This window comes from Anabrus simplex, chromosome 3, assembly GCF_040414725.1.
Source record: "Anabrus simplex isolate iqAnaSimp1 chromosome 3, ASM4041472v1, whole genome shotgun sequence".
NCBI lineage: Eukaryota > Metazoa > Arthropoda > Insecta > Orthoptera > Tettigoniidae > Anabrus > Anabrus simplex.
The window spans coordinates 100,380,951-100,398,894 of record NC_090267.1 but is presented as its reverse complement, the minus strand read 5'-3'; the positions used below and the strand labels follow the sequence as shown (position 1 = coordinate 100,398,894).

At 37.4% G+C, this 17,944-nt stretch overlaps 1 protein-coding gene across 4 annotated transcripts in view; it reads right to left on the bottom strand.

Moving 5' to 3' along the window:
* The window catches only part of LOC136866028 (V-type proton ATPase 116 kDa subunit a 1), a 338,604-nt gene that overhangs the window by 96,064 nt on the left and 224,596 nt on the right, over window positions 1-17,944 (bottom strand). For all 4 annotated transcript variants that reach the window (XM_067142636.2, XM_067142639.2, XM_067142638.2 and 1 more), the window contains exon 10: window positions 9,112-9,348. In XM_067142636.2, the coding sequence (XP_066998737.2) occupies window positions 9,112-9,348 (237 nt within the window). The remainder of the gene's footprint in view (window positions 1-9,111; window positions 9,349-17,944) is intronic.

Below are 17,944 nucleotides of genomic sequence, written 5' to 3'. Positions count from 1 at the left end.
TTTTAGTTCCTTAACTGTGAGTTCTACTTTGTTGATGGTTGGAGGATCTATTAGATCAGCAATGGTTACAATGGGTGTGTCAGTGTTTACTTTAAACTTTCCTACTGGGTCACTGCATTTTCTTCCTTACTGTGGGCTAACTTTCCTAATTGCTCTCTCAGCATTAATTATGGGGATTCTCATTTTTTGAAGTTATCTGCTGAAAGTTTAGTAATAATTTTGCAATTGTTTTTTTCTTGAAATTCTCTTCTATCTTTTCTAGTTTTTTAAAAAAGTTTAATTTTTGTTTGATGATTTTATGAGTTTACTTTGTTTGCTTATTTTATTTATAATTTGCCTTAAAGGGTTACAGTTATGACCAAGATGTTAAGTGAAAAAAGGAAAGTGCAAAAGCCATGCTTTAAGGCCCCAAAGCAAACTCCTGTGCGGTCCATAAATGTGCGGTCCATAAATTATCAATTAATATGCCACTCAGAGTTTCCAATATGTAGGCCTACCCATATGTGAGATTACCAAGTATTGTTCAACAAAAGATGCATGGCAAAAGTCCTGAATAATATGCTACTGCCCTCCCACCTTGGACTGAACCACCCTTATAGGGTAAATCACTTGCAGTATAAAGTAGTTGTTCCAGTGCCTCACAGAAGACTGGCAGCCACCCTGGAGAAATTGTTCATATTTTGCGCTTCCTGTATCCTGGATGTCAAACCACCGTTGGATAATCTTCTCTGTCCACGTTTTCCTTCTATCTTGCCTTCTATGATCAGTTTCATCAGGCTTTGTCATTTCTGAAGACATGACCAAAATAAACTGATTTTTTAGTATTCTGCAAAAGTTAAGACTTCACAAGATTTTCTGGCATTACAGTCTACTTCCTTGATGGTGTGGTCTACCCATTGGATCTTCACATTCACATTTCAAAGACCTGCAGTTGAATTATACTTCACAATAAGGCAGAATTTTAAAGACATAACACTTCACAATACACCAATGTGTTTTGAAGCAGAGATTAGGATTGAACACAAGATGTTTTAATTTCAGAAATGCACAACTTCATAAGACCACTCTGGTTTGGATTTATACATCTGAATCCCATTGTTGTGATAGCCAGTGTCCTAGGTACTTGAAATGTAACACACTTTCAATGGTGCTATCACAAAGTAAATTAAAAAAAAAAATAGTAAGGTAGGGTACAAGGACCACGGTTCAACACTTGAAGGAAGCAGTGACTTGATTTTCCCTCTCCTTACAGACAGCACTCAATTAAGACCATCAGTTAAAAATGAGAAAGGTAGAGATTTCCTTCAATGTTGTATTATCAATTACAACTGATACCCCCTTCTATTGTTACAGATTTTAAAGATATGTTTGAGTGAAAGAATTCTGTCCCATAGGAGTTCTTTAATGTGCTGGAAGGTAATAGCACAACAGTTATTGTATATAAACACCCTTAAATGCCACCAACTCCTGCTGGGATCGAACCCACTATCTTGGAAACAGAAGGATGACAACAGAGGCTTGCTGGAATATAGCTCTAAAAGAAAAAGATGGTTTTTGGCAACGTGCTGATCACAGCATTCCCTTCATTTTCTATCCCAAAAGTTAGAAAGCTTATTGAACCTCAAAATTTTCCACTGGTTTCTACACTTCTGAATCTGAACTCAGTCCAGATTCCAAAAAATTATAAACTACCGTATTTACTCGCGCATTAGACTCCCCTTTTCCCACTTTTACAGCCAAAAAGAGTAAAGGGGGATCCAATATGCGATAACCTCAAATTTTGTGCAGTGAACACATGACTTCTAGGCTTGTTCTTTAACAAACTTATGAATGTATTGAGAGTTATCCTGGTTATTTTCATTGGAAGGCAGTATTTCTAAATGTAAAAAGTCAATAAATGGTGAACACTTCTTTTAGGTCTACCTATAAAATAAATATAATCCATTTTAGTTACTCATAATATCATGTCATTTGTTTCATCTCATTAATTCCTCTGGTGAGGTTGACGTCAGGAAGAGCATACCATTGTAAAAACTCTCTACGAAAATTCATCTCACTTCATACTCGAACCCATAGAGAAAAGGGATAAGGTATTGTATTATGTAATATGATGATGATGATGCTTGTTTTAAGGGGCCTAACATCTAGGTCATCAGTCCCTGTATTATGCAATACTGATACAAAATAACTCAATGGCCAGTCATTTGTCTCTGTCAGTTGAGAAGTAGCCTACCACACAGTAAACCTGATCACTGCTTTCATTTTAATTGTCTTGCGCCGCTAAATTCCCTGCTTACAAGTTGCAACTCTCATTGTTCCGTATTGAAGATGACGTTAGGCATAGATATCAAGGATAATTTAATAAAAAAACCACCTATTCAATACTTTCCACGTTTAATGTGGTTATTATCTACATGAGTCTCCATAAAATCATAAGTCTACATAAAATCATGTAGATAATAACCACATTAAACGTGGAAAGTATTGAATAGGTGTTTTTTTTTTTTAAATTATCCTTGACTAGCTGATGTACCCGTGCTTTGCTACGGGATTCTCAGAAAGACTGGCTTAGTGGTTTTCTTAACCTGAAATCAACATAGGTCATTACAAAAACGTAAGTATGAATGTAGCGATTAAAAGCAATGCTATCATATAAAATACTCGATCAAATGGAAAGCCGCACGTTTTATCACTTTAAATGAACAGTGCTGCGGTTAGATTGCGGTGCCAATCTAATAGTCAAAAGTTCCAGAGCTGGGATGACCAGGCCGCAGATTGCCATGAACACTCATCTGCCATTATTCCCCTAAATATGCACACTGTTCATTCCAATTAGTGCCTCAGAGTACGGATTAATTAATAGCCCGAATGCTATGATGATCCAGTGTGTTACGTACCAGTAGTATCAGAAAATTTATGAACCAGGGGAATGTCATGCTAAAGAAGAAAGTTATCTAACTCCCCAGCTACTTCCCATCAATATTCAGGCAGGCTGTTACACTCTGTATGACTGGGCGAGTTGACCGTGTGGTTAGCGGTGCGCAGTTGTGAGCTTGCATCCGAGAGATAGTGGATTCGAACCCCCATTGTCGGCAGCGCTGATGATGGTATTCCGTGGTTTCCCACTTTCACACCAGTCAAATGCTGGGACTGTACCTTAATTAAGGCCTAAGACGCTCCTAGCCCTTTCCTATCCCATCGTCACCATAAAACCTATCTATGTCGGTGCGACGTAAATCAAATAAAAAATACTCTGTACGCAGCAGTAATCCTATCTACCGGAGATGAAGGGCAACAGACGACACAAAGCACATCACGACAAACAATGGTCAATGTAATGTTATTGTTGATCAATGTTATGAGTTTTCTATATTGTAGGCCTTCACATTTAGTTTTCTTTCAACTCTGTGATTTGTAAAATATTTTATACCATAAACTGTAGTTTCTTATTCTCCGACTTTAAATACCGATTTTCATTAAATAATGTTTACCCATTTCTTGTTACTCGGCGCAGATATGGACTTAGTAACAAAAATCCAAGATCATGAATATCTTTGTGATCATAGCCAGTACGATAACAATGTATAAAACATGAATAATAGGAAATTTAATACTATATAACCCTAGTTATGTAGCATTCATCGATTACACCTCTAATAAGAAATATTTGAGAATTACATTTTAGGCCTTCCCCTAAACTACCATTTCACTCAGTGTGAATAAAATAATTTACAGCCTAGACTATAGCGACTTATTTTCTGACTTTACATACCGATTTTCATCAAGATAGGACTACTAATAACAACAATATTTGAGAATTATATTTTATTCCTTCCCCTAAACTACCATTTTTCTCAGCGTGAATACAATTATTGATAGCCTCGATTGTAGCAACTTATTCCCCAACTTTGCATACCCATTTTTTTAAAATACGACCACTAATAACAAATAGTTGAGAATTCAATTTTTGGCCTTCCCCTAAACTACCATTTCACTCAGCGTGAGTAAAATGATTTATAGCCTAGATTGTAGAGGCTCGTCCCCCGACTTCACATACCAATTTTCATTAGACCACTATTAACATGAATAGTTGAGAATTTAATTTTAGGCCTTCCCCTAAACTACCATTTCACTCAGCGTGAGTAAAATGATTTATAGCCTAGATTGTAGAGGCTCATCCCCTGACTTCACATACCGATTTTCATTAAATTCTCTTCAACCGTTTTCTCGTGATGCGTGTACATACATACATACATACATACATACAGACAGACAGACAGACAGAAATTAAGGAAAAGTAAAAAGTGCATTTTCTTGTTACTATGGACATGACCGATACAGAAATACCATTATTTTCAAATTCTGAGCAATGTACAGACAAAACTCTTATTTTATATATATAGACTAGCTGATGTACCCGTGCTTCGCTACGGGATTCTCAAAAAGACTGACTTTGTGGTTTTCCTAACTGAAATCAACATAGGTCATTACAAAAACGTAAGTATGAATGTAGCGATTAAAAACAATGCTATCATATAAAATACTCGATCAAATGGAAAGCCGCACGTTTTATCACTTTTAACGAACAGTACTGCGGTTAGATTGCGGAGCCAATCTAATAGTCCAAAGTTCCAGAGCTGGGATGACCAGGCCTCAGATTGCCATGAACACTCATCTGCCATTATTCCATTAAATATGCACACTGTTCATTCCAATCAGTGCCTCAGAGTAGGGATTGAATAGCCCGAATGCTATGATGATCCAGTGTGTTACGTACCAGTAGTATCAGAAAATTTATAAACCAGGGGAATGGCATGCTAAAGAAGAATGTTATCTAACTCCACAGCTACTTCCCATCAATATTCAGGCAGGCTGTTACACTCTGTACGACTGGGCGAGTTGACCGTGTGGTTAGCGGTGCGCAGCTGTGAGCTTGCATCCGAGAGATAGTGGATTCGAACCCCATTGTCGGCAGTGCTGAAGATGGTATTCTGTGGTTTCCCACTTTCACACCAGTCAAATGCTGGGCCTCTACCTTAATTAAGGCCTAAGACGCTCCTAGCCCTTTCCTATCCGATCGTTGGCATAAAACCTATCTATGTCGGTGCGACGTAAATCAAATAAAAATACTGTGTACGCAGCAGTAATCCTATCTACCGGAGATGAGGGGCAACAGAAGACACAAAGCACATCACGGCAAACAATGGTCAATGTAATGGTATTGTTGATCAATGTTATGAGCTTTCTATATTGTAGGCCTTCACATTTAGTTTTCTTTCAACTCCGTGATTTGTAAAATATTTTTTACCCTAAACTGTAGTTTCTTATTCTCCGACTTTACACACCGATTTTCATTAAGTACTGTTTACCCATTTTCTCGTTACTCGGTGCTGATATGGACTTAGTAACAAAAATCCAAATACATGAATATCTTTGTGATCATAGCCAGTACGGTAACAATGTATAAGACGTGAATAATAGGAAATTTAATATTATATAACCTTAGTTATGTATCATTCATCGATTACACCTCTAATAAGAAATATTTGAGAATTACATTTTAGGCCTTCCCCTAAACTACCATTTCACTCAGCGTGAATAAAATAATTTACAGCCTAGACTATAGCAACTTATTTCTTGACTTTACATACCGATTTTCATCAGGGTAAGACTACTAATAACAATATTTGAGAATTACATTTTAGACCTTCCCCTAAACTACCATTTTTCTCAGCGTGAATACAATTATTGATAGTCTAGATTGTAGCAGCTTATTCCCCAACTTTGAATACCCATTTTCCTTAAAATACGACCACTAATAACATAATTGTTGAGAATTCAATTTTAGGCCTTCCCCTAAACTACCATTTCACTCAGCGTGAGTAAAATGATTTATAGCCTAGATTGTAAAAGCTCATTCCCCGACTTCACATACCGATTTTCATTAGACCACTAATAACATAAATAGTTGAGAATTCAATTTTAGGCCTTCCCCTAAACTACCATTTCACTCAGCGTGAGTAAAATGATTTATAGCTTAGATTGTAGAGGCTCATCCCCCGACTTCACATACCGATTTTCATTAAATTCTCTTCAACCGTTTTCTCGTGATGCGTGTACAGACAGACAGACAGACAGACAGACAGACAGACAGACAGACAGACAGACAGACAGACAGACAGACAGACAGACAGACAGACAGACAGACAGACAGACAGACAGACAGACAGACAGACATTACGGAAAAGCAAAAAGTGCATTTTCTTGTTACTATGGACATGACCGATACAGAAATACCATTATTTTCAAATTCTGAGCAATGTACAGACAAAACTCTTATTTTATATATATATAGATATCTATGCCTAAATTCCCTGCTACCGGCGTGTTGTCATTCCAAGTGACGTCATCTTCACTGCCATCTCGTGATTCTCGTCAGCCATGCACTGCAATTGAGACAGCATTCGAGGTCCCGTCTTCTTGAATCTTTTAAAAATAGTTTAGTTCCCGACTATAAAGTCTAAACTGTGTGAAGCTATTCCCAAGTGGTTTCTGGAGAAGGTCTCCGATATTCCCAGCTGGTGTATGTGTAGCAGAAGCCACTCCTCCTGAATAAAGCCGTGTTGTTGAAAGCATGCTAAACCACCAGCTGATAACTAGTGTATGTTATCAGTTGTACTTCCGAATGTACCGGTAATACTTAGTGACTAGAAGCATTCTTTTGATAACTGCAAATGCTGAAAGCCAGACCCATATTTTTAAGTATATTTCATGCTTGTTCTCTATATTCATCACATCAGGATTTACCAAAACAGCTGTAAATGAGATAAGAGACCGCATTGTTTAGGTTAGGTATGCTATCGCATGGATAGTGCTAAAAGTTCCACGACTGAAAGAATAAAAATAAACAGGAAAGTTCGCCGCATTTATGGATGTCTACAGGTGTGGCGGTAATGCGTTTTATTATCATAATATTTAATTTCGTACGTTCGTTGTCTCATGTTTTATTAACGCATACCCTAGTATGTTTTCAATCAATCAATCAATCAATCAATCAATCAATCAAGATCTGCATTTAGGGCAGTCGCCCAGGTGGGAGATTCCCCATATGTTGTTTTCCTAGCCTTTTCTTAAATGATTTCAAAGAAATTGGAAATTTATTGAACATCTCCCTTGGTAAGTTATGCGCTTGTAGGAAGGGAGTTAGGGATTGGAATATTTTCCCCAATTTGTCCTCTTGAATTCCAAATTTATATACATATATTGTGATCTTTCCTACTTTTAAAGACACCACTCAAACTTATTCGTCTACTAATGTCATTTCACGCCATCTCTCCGCTTACAGCTCGGAACATACCACTTATTATCTTAAAACAATTAAGTTTATTAAAAGGTCAACCTATTCAATACAATACAATACAATACATTCATTAGAATGTTTATAACTTATACATGAAACTCAAATTGGGACATGTTTCGCCCTAGTTGTGGGCATCTTCAGCCTAACTTTCATCCTCAAAATTAAATGTTAACGGGATACCAATATTCTTGTATTGAACTATCTTAATAGCTAAAATAATATGAGTTAAAAATACAATATAATCTGAATTATATTTATTGTCTCATTATTCACAATTATTACCGATAGGTGAACAATTATTTAATAGAGTTCTTGAAGCAGTCTTTAAAATTAATTTATTAAAATACCTGGTGTTGGCACCTATTGAAATATTATCATGTGGATAGATACCTTCCGTCTTATAAATCAATGTTTAACAAATGAAGATACATTAACACTTGATACAAAATAAACACTACATTAGGACACTATGTACACTCACAGGACAAAGAGATTTAAGATAAACGTTATCTGGATGTTAATTAAAATGTTTGTTGTCTGATATCATCTATCGATAGTGTTCAAAGGATATTAGGAAAAAACTCTCGATGTTTCTAAAATCGTAGTCCTATTTTTTCTAAGTTCAAGTCTTCTTTACAAAAGGCACATTAACACCTTGTGAAATCGAAACAACTGAGAGTTATACTGTAGCCAAGCACTTGGTTCATGCATATTTAAAAACAATCTATAGTTGTCTGGCAACCTAAACCATTACAGCATGTAGGTACATTCACATTTCTCAGCTGAACTCTTGGTAACAAACAAAAATTTCTCGAGCTTTAACTATTTTTCCAATTTGTGGCTTGTGACATATTGCAGCTTTGGTTAGCATTATTGTATTAACACATTCAGTTTTTGTCACTTCCAGTCACGACAGATCCCGTGGTAAGAAAAATGTCTTCGTTACTTCAGTTAACTAAGGTCAGGATAGAAGTAAGGATATACATTAAAGTTCAAATGATGGGTTTTACATCACACAAAACTTGGTAATAATATCCAGGCTGAGAAAAAGTTTGGTGTTTCGAAGTGTAACTTGACATTGGTGGAAGGAAAGTTTAAGATGCCAGCACATCAAGAAAAGCATTGAGAGGACCAGACACAAAAAGTTTAATAAAATTAATTTGCTTGTTACTCCATTTGTGCAGGAGAAATTAAACCAAACCAAACTTAACCAGTAAATCACCAAGTTATAGGAATGAAGGCACTGGAGGTGGTATGCATATTAAAAGTTCAGTAATTGAATTTAAGGTAAGCCAGGGGAGGGGTAAACTAATAATGCACAATCCAGGATTGTATTTATAACATTGTACCACTATTTCTCAATGCCTACTAGCAGACTACATCAATAAATTGGTAGTATATCAGCATTATATAATAAAACTTGTTAAATTATCGAAGTTATAGGGGGAGCTTGAATATGTTGTAATTAAAATTATTTAATTTTTCTAGTAATTACATTTCAAAAATTTAGGGTTGTCTTACATGTGAGGCAGTTTTATAATTAGGGCAATACCATATTTATTTATTTATTTATTTATTTATTTATTTATTTATTTATTTATTACAATAGGAATAATGAAGATAGTTTCAGGTTACATTATTTTTGTTGCCTTCCCTTCTTAAGTTCAAAACTTTCTGCAATAAACACTAGAAAAAGTTCATACTGTGACCTTACTTTTAACTACTGCAAAGTGATACACCTTATGACTCACCTGCCAAACAGGATCCAGACCAACAGGGTATGGGATCTGGTGATAATCCTCTGTACTAGGATTCAGTTGCAGATCTTTATTTGACATTACAGTAGACACATTATAGTTGATGGACCAGTATGAGCCAAATATGTTAAGAGACTTTGAAAATACATCATTGTATATAAGGCCTGTATACATAGAGAACAATCCCATCAGCAGAATGATGTAACGGCCTCCAAAGAAGATGTTCCAGATCTGCACATAAGAAATACAAAGCACTTAATTTAATCACCAAGTTCCATTGCACATTACTACCTAAAAACTTTAAAAGCCCAATGTATGTATAAAAATAACTCATTCTCATGTACAGCAAATACTAATTAACACTCTTCACACATATTTTTATTTCATTATCGACATTTTAAACCATTTACAGTAGCCCAAAGGAAAAAAAAAAATGTTTACAAGGCAGTAAATGAGAGAAAATATTTGCATGCATATTAAAAGTTACAGTAATTGAATTTAAAAAAGCCTGGGGAGGGGTAAACCAATAATGCACCATCCAAGATTCTGTACTGCAGAATAGTGAGGAATAGAGTTCTGACTGCCAAATGTCCTAAATGCACCAGCAGAGGATGGAGACTGTAGATCCTACAGTTGTATAAATTTGAACATTGCCGACATGCGACAATGGCAGTGTTTCACACCATTTGCACAACCAGTGTGCGCCTCTGTGAGGTTGGATTGTCATATCATCCCCACTATGGCAAACTAGCAAAAGTGATGAACTAGGGAACCTGTAGTTAAGTTTTGGTCTAGATTTCATTATTTATATAATGTCTACCCTCTGACTAAGTCTCACATCTGCAGCTTGTTCTGTATGGCTAACACACAAAACCAATCATTAAATAAAAAATTTGATTTGACATGAGTAATCACGACTTCTTTCAGCTCTCATAATTTTATGACAATTTGCACATTCGTTAGCTTGCCAGAGAGGGGACAATATCAGAACTACGCAACACACTAGACAAGAATGGGTGCATGTAACAACAGCAATATACAAATGAATGTAGAGACCATCGCATCAAACAAGTGGCTTTACGGGACTCCTTCACAGGATAATTTTCACCTCCTCTCTGAATGTTTCTACATGAGTCATGGAACTGCACAGCCACAGGAGTGTACACAGAGTGTTATGGGGGAAGGTCAAGGTAACTAGAATATACGGTAGGCTACTCCGGCGGTTGAAGCTTCCATTGGCTGGAGTGCTCTGATATTACGAGGTATGAACGATAGCGAGTAAGGTACACAGTTGCAGTACAGCAAGCCTGTGAGTTCTCGTGCCTGTGAAACATCTTCTCAATCTTTCATCAAATAATAGTCTGGTTTAGTCCAATTCGATAAGTAACGGCACTTCCAATAAATTTAAAAACGTGAAAATGTGTTAAATTTTATCACATGCTGAGCAGGTAGAACATCAACTATCAAATACATGACATATATTACGATAAGAAATAAAATATTGCCATGCAACTCAAAATAATTAATTTATTTCCTGATGAAGTAAATACTTAGATCAAATGGCATAGGAAAATATGCATCATATCGACATCTTTATGGAATTATATTAAATTATTAAAACGTACGTGTCAGGAGACTTACTTGATGAACCAGCCCAAAGCTTAGCCTTCTTATTGGCATATTTTCTCAGTGCTAGCTCCTTACTCTTTGCATTAAAATGACATATCCTAATAAATGTCCTGGTCCTTACGTAGAGACAAATTATTTTGTCATGGAATACTGGAAATTTTGACTTAATAATAGAAATAAGAGTTTTCACGTTTTTGCATCTGGATGCAGTCTTACCGTAAAACACACCAAATGAAATTTCAAACTGGGCTATATTTTTTAACCACTCATGACTGGAATGTGTGAGGCCCCCTTTTGAAATAACCGAGATCCAGTAACAGGTCTCTTCTCACACATCATTTTTGTCTCTTTCTTCGTATTTACTGTATATTGGATCACGGATACTGTATTATTTCACAAGCTTCGAAATATATTCAGAAATGTAAGTTATTAGCTCATAATAATGTCAATGTTATTGGATTTTACGTCCCACTAACTATGTATTTGAGCACCTTCACCACCGGACTGAGACAGGATCGAACCTGCCAAGTTGGGCTAAGAAGGCCAGCGATCTACCATTTGAGTTGCTACTCAGCCCGGCTATTAGCACATAATGATAGAAAATATGATTTTCATTCAGTCATTTATATCAGACACCTTTTTACCGTATGAGCTGTAATAATGGAGATATTCAAGAGTTTATTACAAAGTGTTTCAATAACCAAGCATTGCTGACGAAGTATTGTTATGCCATCACAGTAGCAAACTAACTGGCTATGATAGTTGTTGTCGTTATTGTCTTTATAATATGCGAAATAATAATAATAATGTATTTGTGTTACGTCTCACCAACATCATTTACGGTTTTCTGAGACTCGAGGTGCCGTAATTTTGTCCCACGGGAGTTCTTTTACGTGCCGACAATTTATAGCGCCACACACGTTTCCATAATATGTTGACTGCATTTTAATCAGTACAGTGGTTTTACTTCAGATACTGACAACACAAACACTTCACGTAGTGAACCACTATAAAATTATTATGTATCCATGATCCGATATACAGTAAATACGTAGAAAGAGACAAAAATGTCGGTCGGTCACTTGCTTTCTTAGCTTACGAAGCGTGAACCATCAACGATAGACCCCCAGTGTAAGCGTATGAAATGTAGAACATAGAATCCTCTACAAATAAGTCCGCAATGGCACATACCTATTTCCAACCGGCTGCCCTCTAGAAGCGATTTTATGCTACAGTCCACGGTAAAAAATATAACTCCTTAAAATTAAATAAATATTTCGGTATTATCCTGGAGTTCCTCATCAAAATAAACTGACCTCCTCCAGTATTTTATAAGGATTACAATAACCTTGTCAGGACATTATTTGCATGAATGGTTCAGAAGTTATGACCATTTTAGACTGTAGTGGTAATACGTGTCAGCAGGACGGGCGACCACTGTCTCATATCACATGACATCACGCAGAAGGCGGACAGGGAGAGAAAAAAGTGAGCGCGATGCGGGAAGAGACCCCTCTGCGGGAAGGTGACTGTTCTAACATTCAAAGAAGGAAGAAGAAACTAAAAATAAAATTAAAAATCATTCCTACAACTTTTATGCAGAGGAACAAATAGACTGACAATATTTTGTCATATTCCATCATTTCAGCTTGCTTTGAGAATATTTTAATCTACAGAGTAACCGTTCAGGTGGTTGTCCTTATTTCAATGTAGAGGTCACTTATGGTAATTTTAAATAGAAAAGTTTATACTTTATACTTGCATTACAGTTTCTTTCAAGGCAACTTAACATTTGTAAATTTCAAAATAAGTTAACTGTTAATTTTGTTTCTAAGTATTCTTCACCTCACTATGCAGAGTTTGCTCACCAAAAGAAATTCTACTTTGATATTGGTCTGCTCTTAATATGTTGCACATGCATCTTCATAGACATCGAAATGTTGTTGACTAGTATTTTCTTACTTTAATGACAATGAAAATGTTCCATAGCACAAGTGTAAGACAGCTGCCAGGTAGTGCTCTGCAAATAATCCAGAAATTCTACTGATTTGGGACGATACAATGTTGCAATACAGCAGCAAGTTATGAACTTCAGAAGGTGGTTGCTGCCTGGCTGATTAGCAGGCTATCAAAATTTTCATTGTAATTGATTAGCAGGTTGACAAACTGGCCATTCAGCATTATAGAAATGCAGTTGGTTACAGCAAAATGACGCAGTGGTCAGGCTGGCAAATGTAAAAAAAAGTTCTATTTTTAATGTTGTGAGGATCCAAAATGGATCCACATGTTGGGAATGAAGTCAGAGAGGGTGGAGGCTTTGTCCTTAACCTGGGAATGCGAAGTGTGCAGTTACAGCAGTTATACCTCAAACAGTGGCATAGTTGGGTAGCAGGTAGAGACCCTCTTTTAAAGCAGCTCTACTCAGGGAGTGGGCAACCCTGCCCGTGCAAGTCCCAGAGCACACTGACCCAGTGTGTAGCATCAGGTAAGGATCCCAGCTCAGGGTTACGAGTGGAGACCTCAACAGTACCTACAGCAGAGAAGAAGGGTTTCAGTATGGTGTCAGTGGCAAAAGAGGCAGCTCCGTGCTCAGGTTAAATGAGTAAACAGTACCTGTATCCAAGTTGTAAACATCAGCTGTGGCATCTGTACCTCAGAGGGGTGGCTACATCAGTGACAGTTCCCTAGGTTAAGGGCAGCTAATGAATGGCCTAAAATGGCATTGAAGAAGACAACAGGAAATCACCTCAATTTTCCCCAGGATATCATCAGTATGGGTGAACAAACTAATACCTCACGTCCCAGTCCCTAGCAGGCTTTCAGTGGTCAGGGGATGCTAAGAATCTCTGCTTCGGCTATAATGAAGATATTCACTTGGAATGTGAGAAGTATGTATGAAGGAGGAAAGATCTATAACATAATCAGAGAGATGGTAAAACTCTAAACATCTTGGGAATAAACAAAATGCAATGGCTAAGATCAGGTAGTCGCAGAATCAAAGATCATTTTGTCTATTATTCACGAAACCAAGAACAAATCCTTTCAATGGGGTTGGTATCATACTGGGTAAGCAAGAAAATAATGCATCGAACGCCATCACTCCATTACCGGACAGAGTTTTGTTGATCAAGTTTAACTCGAAACCTTTTGATATAAATATACAAGCATATGCTCCCACATGAGATGGGATTGATGATACTGAAACGTTTTATGGAGACATTGATGAAGCCCTAAAAATAACCAAAAATCACGTAATGGGAGATTCCAATGCAAAAGTGGGAAAACGTGTGTGCGAGGACATAATTGGCAATTATGGCTTGGATGAGATCGCAGGGACAGGTTTGTTCAATTTTGTCAACAGGAGAGCACTGTTGTCACAAATACCTCCTCTAAGTAATCAGCACAGAGATTGTACACCTGGAAATCAAATGGTGAAATTAGTCAAGGATTGAGAGGCATACGATTTATTTTTTATTTTTGCAATTTTGCTTCACGTTGCAGCGACACAGATAGGTTTTACAGGTGATGATGGGATAGGAAAGGCCTAGGAGAGGGAATAGCGGCTGCCTGGCCGAGGCAGTAAAGGCATGCTCGGTTCGCCCGGAAGGATGTGGGTTCGAATCCCCACCAGGAAGTCGTAAAATTTAAGAAAAAAGATTTCCACTTCCGGAGGTGCATATAGCCCTGAGGTTCACTCACCCTACACCAAAAATGAGTACCAGGTTAATTCCTGGAGGCAAAGGCGGCTGGGCATAGAGCTAACCACTCTACCCAATCACGTGCCAAGGTTAACAATGGTGGAAGCCTTTACCTTCCAGTCCTTCAAGGGCCTTCATGGCCTGTACGGAGGTGACTTTGCTTTACTTCTGCTAGGAGAGGGAAGGAAGCAGCCATGGCCTTAAGGTACAGCCCCGGCATTTGCCTCGTGTGATAATGGGAAACCACAGAAAACTATCTTCAGGGCTGCCGACAGTAGGGTTTGAACCCACTATCTACCGTATGCAAGCTCACAGTACGGCCAACTCACCTGGTAAGATTAAATGCATTTTGGGTAAAAGAAGATTCAGAAACTGCATTATGGAAGTGAGGACTTATTCTCTTGCTGATGTTTCATTGGATCATAATTCATTGGTTGATAAAATCAAGCTGAAATTAATCATGAAAAAGTTTGTCAATCCTACATTTGACACTGCAAAACTCCAAGACAAAAACATTAGGAGAGCCCTCCTGAAAGACCTAAGTGAGAACAGCTACCCAACCAGACTAAAATGCCAAAAGATATTTAAAACAAGTGGAGTAGATTCAAAACAACTGTACTGAATACAGGACAAGCGAGTTAGAAAAAAAACACATGGATGACTGACAAAAACTTTGATTTGATAGACTAATGCAGGCTGGTAAAAAAACAAGACCTGGGGTAAGTATAAAGAACTCCAGACCAAAATCCACCAAATGATTAGAAAGGCAAAAACTAAATGGCTGTGCATTCACTGTAAGGACACAGAAGAATGTGAATCTAAGTATAACACTTAACATGCACAAAAAGGTTAAAAAAGCTGCAGGGTTACATACCAGGAAGACAAATGGATATAACAATGAAAGGAAGGTCATTATCAAACATGAAGAAAAACTGAACAGCTAGAAAGTCTTATGCGACTGATCTTTTCCATGATAATGGGGGCCATGTCATACTGCTTGTGATACAGATTTAGTACCATTGATAACTTGCCAGGAAGAAGAATATGCACCCAAGAACTTCAAAAACAGAAAAGCACCTGGAGCAGATGGTTTACCTGTAGAAATATTCCAAATTCTTAAAGACCGATCACTGGATATCCTGAAGAGCTATTCTATCTACCGTATTTTCTCGCATAATTTTATGCATTCCAATATTTTTGGGTCCTAAGTGGAGAAAAATGTTCACATACTTGACGCTCCCACTTCTTCAAATATCCATCGCGCAGCTCTGGATGCATTTTGAAATAAAAGATGTCAACTACTAGATAGCAGCCTTCCTATCATGAAACCGGGCATTCCAAATACTGGGCAATGTACTGTTATCAACCAGTAGGAAATACCACTGCACTAGTTAGAGATAATCAGCCCAGAAGTGACTAGTGATGCTCTATTCCAGTCTAACAATAATAATTGTAAATTTTGAAATCCACCTTTTCAATAAAAAACAATTTTGTTGCTCTGTTTAAGTCGCAACTTATTTCGGTACTGATTTCGACACTGGGTGAGTGTCATCATCAGCCGATCTTATAAAGAGTGTCAGAGAACAAATTACACAAGAAAATATGCACATGTAGAATACAAGTCCTTAGCAAAATTACCCTTAAGAATAAGTGATTCATAGATAAAATACATAGGCTGATAGAGCTTAAAACTGAATCTTCAGTTGCTGACAAGTTAAAACCATGAGAGTCTTACATAATCTAGAAATGAAGATGAGATCACATTTAATGTTAAGTCTTAATCATATTCATATAAGTTTTCTGCTACTAACAAGTTAACCTTGCGAGTCTTATTTATGACAATAAGATCACATCAGATGTTGAGTCTTGATTGTGTATAAAATACTTTCTGTTTAAAACTTGGGTGAACACTGTAAGAACTTGGTAAATAGTCTTCTTGTGAAGAAATAAGGTTGATCACATGAAAGCTGTGCAGCTGTAACTGCACTTTATCTGAATTTTCTAAACTAGTGGTGTTCCATACTACGAAAGGTAGAGAACATTACAAGTGAAGGTCACTAGTTATTTGTGTGACTGATGGCCTAATTAGAAAAGCGAAAGACAGACAACTAGGGAGGGAAAAAAGAATAACGACGTGTGATATGAAACTCATCGTGCGCAGCCTGCTGCGGAGCTCGAAGCGTGGATGGGAACTGTAGTGACTTAAGCAGAGCAACAAAATTGTTTTGTATTGAAAAGGTGGACCTCTTATATTTACCTTTATTATTGTTATTCTCAGTTCAATACAGTTAAATACAGACCCACTATGAAGTTTTTAACTTTAAACTATTCCAGTCTGGTACAAATGTATTTTACCAGTGTTTCAGGTACGGGACATGCATTTTATGAGATCTCAAAATTGTTTTTTAGTCCACAATGAGCAAGAATTCGAATAATACTGCATCATATAAAACCACGGTGATCAGTTATGCTGAAACATACGGGAATAGGGCAGTGGGCCGCAAGTATTCAGTGTCAGAATGCAACGTGCGCTACTGCGGTAACCGCACTTCAAGCGACCGTCAAGTCTCGCAAAGCATTTCGCGTTTCCGAATTTAGGGGAGAATCTGGTCAAATATATGATTTCGTTATGCACCGTTGGATACGCCGCTTCTCAAAATGCTGCTGCACATTGAATCAGTGTCTCAGATTTGAAGGTTAGCTGAGGCATGATTAATTTTATCAAGAGAAATGAACTTTCTTTTCGACGAACAACAACATTATGCCCTATGATTTCAACCAAAAAGTAATTGATTTTCATCGCTTTGTGAATGAGAAGCATAAAGTGAAGGAATATTTGCTCTCCCAAATAGGAACTACAGGTCACAAAGTCGAACAATTGATAAGAAAGGGACATCAAGTTATTACGATCGCCGAATCTACTCTACATATTCCTACCTTGTTTACTGCTGCTCGCTTCTACTTCCTTCTTGCCGCACCATGCACCTCACTCACCTGTCGTCTACTTGACTGATTACGTCATCTTCGCTGCAGTCCGCTGTGCCTGTGCGCTGTGTAACCATGTGACATTATGTTTCTAGAACTCACTGGCTTGTAGCCTGCGTTCTTTTTCTGGAATCTTCCTTTCTACTATATATTGCTCTCTCCACCTTTCTCCCTGTTGAGTCGGGCTTCGTGGCGGAGTGGTGGACCAAACACTAAAACAGTGCTTATTGTAATCATGTCAATTTCATCTGGACTCTATCTATAGCGACTCGGTGAGCAAGACTTATAATATTTATCTGCATTTGGACTCAAAACTTTCATTCGGGCTATTGCCTGCTGTAATACCTTCTTCTGTCGAGTGGTTATGCTTCCCTTTAAAAACTCATAACTTAGACTGCTTCTATTCACGCACTGCGCTACGGACGATTGTAAATTATTTTCTGATGTCATCCTAGATCTATGCTATTACTAAACTTCAGCAATATCCGGTGAAGAAAATCCTTTCCCCGTCCTAA